At 42.4% G+C, this 9,319-nt stretch overlaps 1 protein-coding gene across 1 annotated transcript in view; it reads left to right on the top strand.

The window, feature by feature from the left end:
• Positions 1-2,968: 2,968 nt before the first annotated feature.
• ITGBL1 (integrin subunit beta like 1) overlaps positions 2,969-9,319 on the top strand; it is a 163,771-nt gene continuing 157,420 nt past the window's right edge. Inside the window, exons 1-2 of the mRNA XM_009288253.1 lie at positions 2,969-3,066; positions 4,351-4,562. Of these exons, the coding sequence (XP_009286528.1) occupies positions 2,969-3,066; positions 4,351-4,562 (310 nt within the window). The remainder of the gene's footprint in view (positions 3,067-4,350; positions 4,563-9,319) is intronic.

Here is a 9,319-nt window from a genome sequence, read left to right as displayed (position 1 = left end):
AAAGGCTGTTCGGTATTAGTGGTATGTTCCAGCTCCTCCTCCTCAGCGTTGTGTTGACTTTCTCTTCTCTACCTTTGCTCTGCAGGTAGTGACGTTACAATGTGTAAAGTGTACATCTACCAAGCACCTACAGGTCTGAAGCCTTAGTCTGAATCTCCAGTATGTAGGAAAAATAGCATTTCATGAGCGCTCTACTTTGCGTAGGTGTATGTTATCCAGTAGAGAACAAAGCTCCTTAAGATAATGTACAGGAGTGGCTGAAAGGAAGTGAGCAGTCCTCAAGACAGCGTGTCAGGTTCTCATTTAGAAAGACACTGGCTCCTTATAAGTTGAGTTTACAATCTGTTTGGGAGCCACTTAGCTCCCAAATATATATACATCTAATGTGCATATATACATGTATGCATACAAACATCCTAGGCTTAAATGATTAAATAATAAATCTGAGCAAAGGTTAAAATCCAGTAAGGGAGCACTGAGATACTGTATTAGAGGCACGGACACGTGAAAACAATTATTAAACTTAAGCTCTGGGTGCACATTTTAAATACTGCACCCTTGGACTGTGTAACTGCGTCTTTTCTAAATTCGAAAGGTCCACAGCCAAAAGGCGTGTATCACTTAAAACCTTGACAGATGTAAATAAATAAAAATCAAGAGAGTGATAAGGTCAACATACCATGATGAATGTCTTCTCCTCGTACGCTTGAAGTCATAGTTTGCAGGCTGCTTGAAGGTCTTGTGAATACCTATCAGCACCAGTCTGCACAGGGAAAAAGGAGGAAGATGAACAGATGGCAACATTTTAGTTTGTGGATTAGAGATAAATTTAGTGCCAAAAGGGAATTGCTATTGTTTAAAATGCAAAGCTTTCTATTTATTCTTCTCTAACTCCAGACTTCTGGCTGTACAATTTCTGATAATCATATTGCTCTTAAAAGTGCTCCCTTTTTGAATCTAAGGGTTTTTTTGGTTTGGTTTTTTTTTATTGCAGCACTGCAAATAAATTTGAAAAAGTATCACACAGATAGAACACATAGTGTTGCATTAAGCATGGACTTCAGTGTTCAAGGACTGTCAGAAATAAAGGCCTGCCAGTATTAATTACCTTTTCACTAGACCTGTCAAAGTCAAATGCATGAGGTTAGCACAACTGTAAACATTCGCAAGACTGAAACCAACAGATCACTCTTAATACAGGATTTTTACCAGCTGCATTGCATGAGAAAATTCTGTAACATATTTGCAATATGAAATATACTATAAAGGGCAGCGAAACTATTAAAAATTAGTACACAATATGCAACAGCTATATACGGGGCTTTTAGATATTTTACATCCTAATTCTACTTGCTCATGTTTTAGGGCAAAATTATGTGTCATATAGAGGATAGTACACTATAAGTAGAGAGCAAAGTTTTACACTTCACAACTTCAAGATAACCTATTAAAATAAGACAAAAGTCTTATGTTTTAATAGTTGATTGGAATCATGTTTGGTTTTAATCTGTATATCTTCATGGAATAAGAATGTATAATTACAAATATGCTAGAACAGATTTTGTCCAATCTTTTCTTTTGTGTTTCAATGAAAGTTTATATTTCAACTGAATGGGTACTTGCCTAAAAACTGGATTTTACAGGCCCCAAACTGGACTTTAAAGGTTCTTTTGGCATCTATAAGACCAGCAGAGCAAAGTCAAATGCTTGATGCATTTTTTTTGCAGAAAGATCACTAGCAGAACTAGTTATGTTAGCAGGAATCCTGGGAATTGTACCCTTGAGTTCACTATGTAAGATGTAAGACACGTAATTACACTTTTAGGAAAGGCAGCATCTGAATCACAGGATTTTTAACCAAATCTTAAAATGTTTTCTAGAACAGTATAATCTGTGGTATACCAGATATTTAATATGAAAATAAAACAAGAGTTACTCATTTTGAGAAAGCTACTGAGGGCTTTAATCTCCAATATAGGCTCTGGAACCAGTGAAAGTTTCTTCTGTCAGCTGCCTGCTTTAAAAATGCATGTGTGTGTGTTTGTGTGTGTGTGTGTAGACTAGGACACCTGTATCCTACCATCTTTTGTGATGGAAGTTAGTTTCTTTAAGAGCTTTCCATCCCAGGGAGGTGTCAGGCAATCAGCAATTTCCCAGGACAACCAGAGGGATCAAAAGTGTTGCAACTTTTCCGTAGCATAAAGAAGTGGACGTGGCCACTCCTGCCAAATTTTATTCATTTAGAGAGACTATCCCTCGTTTTAGCTTCATTTTAAAGCACTTCCAAAATCTCCCACTGCTCTGATGAAGTATTGTACTGTGCGTTTTAATGAGGCATTAGGAAACCAATAATATTTTTTAATTTGCAGTCGCTCAGGCTGGTGTGGGTTGGCAGCCCGCGGTGTCACACAGTGCGATGCCGTGAGCAGGTAACCTTGGGGAAAGGAGGGGAGGGAGGGACCTGGGGAGGCAGGCGGGAGGGAGGTGCTCCAGCAGCCAGGCAGGGATGCTGCAGCTGGGGAGCACTGGTCCTGTCTCCTCAGCGGTGCACATTTATCCCACCGCGTTACACAGATTATCCCAAGCAGCCATCCATCAAAGGACGGGGGGATACACATACCTCAAATATTTACGGTGCCTGCACTTTGAGAATGAGACGGTTCATTCACATCTGTGAATGGGCCACTTTTAAAACATCAAAATAAACCATCTGGCTGCGCAACTGTTTCTAATTACTTCCCTGCCTAGACTGTAAACTTCGGGGTTTGGCACCGGCCTCCCTCCCAGAGCGCTGCCCAAATCCCGCTCCCAGGCAGCTAATCAGAGCCACTGCAGCACGGGGGGAGCAGCCCTGGAGCTGGGCTTGTCCAGCTCACAGCTCTCTGCACGCCCGGCGGGTCTGTCTGGCCGTCTGTCTGGCCGTCCGTCTGCAGGAGCGCTCCAGGTGTGGCGTAGCGTAGCTCGCACCATGTACGCACAGGGGCTGCCAGGGCTGGTGGTGCTGCTGCTGGTCACCTTGCTGCCGGCCGGTCACCCCGCGCCGCCGGCCGGCCCCCCGGCCCTGCGGTAAGTGCGGCTCTGAAGCCTCCCGGGGGTTTGCGACTGATTTGTGAGATGTCAGGAGTGTGGAGGCTGGGGTTGCAGAGGGAGCGGTGGAGCGGTTTGCGAGCTCTTCTGCCTGCTTAAAAGTGACACTGAGGGAAGTGCTCTGGGTCACTGGGAACCTAAATAGCTGTTGTGTACACACTGCGGGGGTTTGTTGCAATGAAGTATTTCATGCCCGAGATGCAGATCTTTAAAGCAGTGAAGGGGGAAGAGTTGGATAATGATGACTCTTTACACCCAAATCTCTAAATTCTGCTGCCTGAGCGGAGCAGGCACCTAACCACAAAACCCTGTGTGTTCCTGCTCTTTGGTGCAGCGGCACAGCGAGGCATGCTGCCCTTTGCTCTTCCCCTCCACCAGGGTTAGCACCTGCCTGCTCTTAGAGCCAGCAGCTCCTTTGCTCCAGAGCCTGCAAAATCTAGTGTCTGAGAAGTGCAGGTACTAGTAACCTGGATCCTCAGTATTCCCTAGCGCTGTGAACACCTATTTTTGGCTTGGCCAGTCCTTTGTTCTTTTTTCCTACAGTCCAGCTCCTGATGAGGCAATGTGTGATTTTCCCTGTGTATGTCCTGAAAGTCCTCATCCCTGTGTGCTCCAGTGCGTGGTACAATTGCATGGCAGAGCTGCAAATCTTCAGATCTAGCATCCAGATTCTGCTCACTTTACTAAAACCACTGCCACAAACTACACTGTTGCATGGAAACCAGTGATTACTTCGGTTTCCTTTTCCGATGAAAGCGTGGATCCTACATATCTGACAACCAGAAGGATTACTTTGGCAAATGTATTTTATTAGAATCAACCATAGGTTTGCTTTTTGGTATTATATATTCCTGTTATGCTACCTAGATGTTTGGATATATACATCTTTTCTAAACCTTTTGGAATAATTCAGATCAAAATGTTTCATGATAGATAATCAAACCGTACATGTATATGCATATATACCAGATATGCATAAGGAAAAAGAAGATGAGCCTAATGCAGTTAACAAGGTAAGTAAAATACAATATAAACATTCCCGCAGGGAGCAATGAGATTTCTGGCGAAAGAGAAGAAAATCGGGTGATTTGAGGCAACTAATAGTTTACAACCATAACTAAAATGGTGGCATTAAAAACAATATTCTGGGGATAGGTAGAAGCCATGGCAGGAGAGTGGTTTCCCATGAGCCAAGCTCTCACCGGCTTTGAGCTGCAGCCCCTGGCTTTGACCACAGCTTGTTCTCTTTGCTGTCCTCGGCAGGAGCGGTTTGGGTAGTCCTTCTTTGTGCCGGCTGTCCCGGACTGACTCGGAGCTCAGGTGCCGCGTCCCAGGGGGGAAGCTGTGCAGTGACAGAGGCAGATGCGAGTGTGGAGTCTGCATCTGCCAAGTGACTGAGTCCGGCAAATACTATGGTCCGCTCTGCGAGTGCCACGACTGGGTGTGCGAGATCTATGATGGGAAGATCTGCGCAGGTAAGGAAGCCGCTGTGGTGACAGAAGCTTAGAAAAATAAGAGTATATGTTATAACCAGAAACATATTGGGAACACAGCACACTGATACCGTAGAGACACGGTTATGTAGGTGTCCCTGAACCATGACTCTAAACGGGACTGTGGGCACATCCGAGGATTTCACCAGATTAAAGGATGCAAGTCAAAGGCACTGCCTCTGCCATAAAATGGGACTTTGCCCAGAGCGAGCTTCATCTGCAGCAGCGTCAAAAAAGCAGGAGTTGCTTTGGGTTAGAGGTTCTGCAAACTGTGTTTTGAATCTAATACGGGACACAATATTGCTTGCGTTCTTCATATAATATTGCTGCATTTGAACTGCTTGCCTAATGATGGCATACGGTATCTACCAAGGCTTTAAACTATCTCCGAACAATCAATTTTGTCCTGTAATTGATTTTTTTTCTTCTCCTGCTATGAGAAAGAAGGTTTGCTGTAACAGGTACCACACTGAGGGCGTATAAATATGAAAACTCTGTTTTTCTCTAAGTAATGATAATGCTTTCCAAATAGAGACTTATAACAATGTCATTGTATTGTGGTTTCAGAGATTTCCTCACTGACACTGTATTCTTTAATGACAGATGAAATAACATACATTTCTGGGACAGAATTTAGTCCCTGCCAGTTGTTGGAACATGTCGTTTGGTTTGCATCTGAACATTATCACTCTTTCATCTTTCCAGCTGTCTTTACTTAAGTTTCTGGGCTATTTCAGTCAGATTTTGGACTTTTTTTTTTTTTTTTTTTTTTTAAAGCAGCTTAGAATAGGATTTTAGAAAAAAGCAGGGAGAAGAAATGCCATCACATTCCTAAGGGGATTCAGCCTGGAGCTTGATGAAAGGGGCCAGAAGGGTACTTCATTTCTAGTATCCCTGCTTCAACAGCTTTACCAGATTCACACAAACGTGTCATCTTTTCAGGCCAAAAACTGCAATTAGGTCAATGGGAATGTTACAGGAATTCTCCTAGTAAGAGGGCAATACAAATGCATTCCAGCAGTGGGTTTGGCAAATTTTGTAGGAAAAAGAGAGCAACTTATTTTAGCAACAATATAGCTAAGAATAAGAAGTCCAGTAATAACATGAAAAGATCAAGGATTGGATTATGAGAAAAATATTTGTATTTGGCACCTATGACTTTAGAGTTTTGTGGAGAAACTGATTTATAGACTCTGTAGTTAGCAGGGTTAAGTCCAGCTACATAAGAAATATCAGGGGTCCGCCAATCATTTCAGTGTTTTGCTGTCCCAAACGTGAATTTTCTGATTGGTGGTGTGATTTCAATATGCTTGCTATTGTTGCTGGGGTAATTGCATAAGGTGAAACTGAAAGCTCCTTCAATTTTAATATTCTGCTACAAACTCCACTATTGTGCTCCTGTTAATGTCATGAGCGGTGGCTGCAAGTTTTGTCATTGCTTTGGTGGAAAGGGGTGCTGACAGGATAAACAAAACCAAGAGATTTCTAACAATATTTAGCTTTGGTGTAGCACTTCATGCACTAGTTCAAAGATGTGAATGTTAACAGATTAAATGTTTTTTAAAAACCAACTTTTTGTAGTTGTCACCTTTTGTAGCTGGAGTATTGAAGCTGTGTTACCACTGAGATGTCAAATAATTTAAATTCACTCTTCTAGAAAAAAAGTAGTAAAAAATTCAGTACAAAGTCAATGGGGGGGGAAACAGCTGTGAAGGGCCTAGGAGTTTTGCTTGTTTGGTTTGTTTTATTGACAACGGTGCTGAAAGCCCAGCTGACTTTGTCGGAGTCAAGGGCTGCCCAGCACTGCAGGAGAGTGGCCCTGGGTAACTCCTTCAGGGCTGGGACATGGGGTCTGGATCCGGGCGGTGAAACTCCTCCTTTCAGGCTTTGCTTGCTGCCCTCTTCATTTTTCCCCCATATTTTTAGTCACTTAACTTTAAGTTGTGTGTATTTGGGAGGAGGGGAGCATAGAAAAGATGGTCAGATCTAGTATATCTGGCAGGTCCTTATGCTGTATGAATAATTTCCCCCCCAAACATTCAGTGAACTGCGTCTTCTGATGTTTCTTAACATTATGCCACCAAGCTGATTTCCACGTATGACATACTTCCCTTTCTTTGCATTTTTGAGCACATTTTTTGACTTGATGATGAAATTGTATTTCCTCTAGGTGAATAGCCAAAAATGTCTTACTGCAGTTCTATTCCTGTTTCCTGCTTTCTTTTTCTTTTTCCTATTTTTATTTTGATATTTGCTGTCCTATGTCATTGTGGGTCTCTCCTGATGAGTACAACAACAATAACTGCTGACTGGTACCACATGCAGAACTTCTAGACACTAATCAAATATTCCTCTAGAGAGCCATGGTATTTGAGATTAATGCTGTTTCAAACAAGCTACTTTTCAAGCTGCCAGAGTGATGCCTTTTTCAAGTGACTGATGTCTAATCACCGGTGATGTTCATATTCAGATTTGGACAGGCAGAGTTGTTTGAGTCACAAGTGCCAAAGATAATTGTGTTTCCCTGCCAGTCAGTTCAGACATACCTCCACTTCCCTCTCCTGTCACAAGCTAAACAAAATACTTACTTGCTCAATACGCAGCTCATTATCTTCAAGGCACTTTCTGGGACAGATCCACCTGCCGGACCAGTCGTTGGACACCCATATTCTGAAGAGGGAAGGCCTGAAGATAGAGAAGATGTCCATCTGTTTATGATTTGCTTTTTCTTATCACCTTGTATAAGTAATGGGAAAGAGATTATGCCATGAGTAATGAAGAAGAGCAGGTGCAAATGTCTCTGTCCTTTTACTCTCCCTTGAGACTTCTCTGCTGTATTTCCCTTCGATGATGTTTCCAGGTGCGTTAGAGGGAGTTCTAATCATTTTTTTGTCTTTTATCCCACTGAGATTGATAAAGCAATAGGTGATCTCTCATGGAGTCAGAAACAAAGAAGAGAGAAATGAAGTGCTGTAGTCTGAGTCACCGAGTCTCCTGTCCTCCGCAGTGGCCTTTTTATCTGCCTGCCGTATCACAGGGTGTAGAGGAAAGAAGAGCGGAGTCCCAGTGCTGTCATTCTCTTTGCAATGTTGGTGACATCTTTATTTTGTCATTTGCTGTGGAACTTCAAGGAGATGAGCTAAGAGGAGGAAGACCGAATCAAACACTGAATCAAAACCCCAGAGGATTTATGTTTCATTCAGAGGAGACAATATATTTGTTGCTGTTTATTTGTAAATAGTAATTCTGACCTCAGACAGTTTCATACTGCCTCAGGCTTTCTTAGCCTAAGTGGAGCCTGTGTTGTGTGCAAAGGAAAGGGGAATGCGACACTAATTCCTATCACATTGCTGCTTGATACCTATTTTTCTGTGGTTCTGCAGTATAAAGGAAAATCAATTTTAGTGAATTTTTTTTTTTTGTTAATCTTTTTTATGGTGCCTGTGATTAATGAAGATAGAAAAAGTAAACTAAGCGTAGACTTCTGTGGCCAGCTGGAGTGGGAACACTCTGGATGTTCCTGGAGAACGGACCACGGAAATTGCCAGCTGGGACATGAGACAGTATGACTGCATGCTCATAGTTGGTGACATCAAGGGGCAGATACGATTTGGTGGCAGCATAGAGAGCATCATATGAAGAAGGATCCTCTTTGCTCAGAACTATATTCATTGTCTTTGTTTCTCCATAGTTATTAAGATTTTAGAAACAATTTTTCTTCCAAACTGAAATACCTTTTACACCTAGTGAATAATAGTGGCACTGTGTGATTTACCACTGCCATAAGCAGTTGCTGGGGAACTTTCATTGCCGCTGTTCAGGCCAGTGAAAGATTTTTCTGTTTCTTTCTCCAAAGCTGTAGTTGCTGTAAGTGCTGTAGCTATTTTAAGACTAGTTCAGCAATGTAATGGCAGTGTTAGTCGTAGGTTTTCACAGCCAGAAGTGTTATCATAGTTATGTGAAGGACAGAAAGATATCAGTGCCATTATTTTCCACTCTGTAAGGCTTTAAACAGAGAACACAAGTGGCAAATTAAATTGACAAGGAGTGGATGTAGAAATACAAGATAAATTCAAATTAAAGTATTGATGTAATACGTAGTTATGCATCCATGTGAGTTTATTGGATATATGGCCCTATATATCAGTTGGAGAGAGTTAGGAAATTGAGAATGGAATTTGGAGAACATTTTGAGCTGAGGACTGCTCTTTGCACAAAAGCTGAATAGTGTTTTTAGGCAGAGCTATCTTAGTTGAGTTGGAAATGCTCTAATAACTGTACCTTTGTATTCATACTGAAGGGAGGTCTGACACACTGATTTTTCATTGAGCAGCATTTCTTGCTACAAGTGTGAAGAAAAGCCAGTCTGTGACCTGCATTGATTGCCATTTGATCCGAAGTGAAATTCGAAGCCCTGGATTTTAAGAACAGGTGTAAGCCTCTTCTCTGTCAGAGGCCACGTTTGTGAAGATTCAGCTGTGGCACGTGGTCACTGGAGACACAGCCTCCTAAAAAGACCAAGTTAAAAATAGGGCAGGAGGCTACTGATGAAAATGGAGCTGGCAGTTCTTCTCTGACTTGGTTTGCTTTAGTCTGGATTTCAGAACTTGGCTTAAGTGACATTTCCTCCTGGAGCAGGGGTTTGTAGGTGTGATACGCCACCTGGATGCTCACACGTCTATGGGGCCGGATGGGATCCACCCGAGAGTGCTGAGGGAGCTGGCGGAGGTGCTCGCCAA

The sequence above is a fragment of the Aptenodytes forsteri genome, unplaced genomic scaffold, assembly GCF_000699145.1.
Source record: "Aptenodytes forsteri isolate BGI_AS27 unplaced genomic scaffold, ASM69914v1 Scaffold123, whole genome shotgun sequence".
Lineage (NCBI taxonomy): Eukaryota > Metazoa > Chordata > Aves > Sphenisciformes > Spheniscidae > Aptenodytes > Aptenodytes forsteri.
Note: the sequence above shows the minus strand (reverse complement) of the source record. Positions and strands in the feature narration are given on the sequence as shown.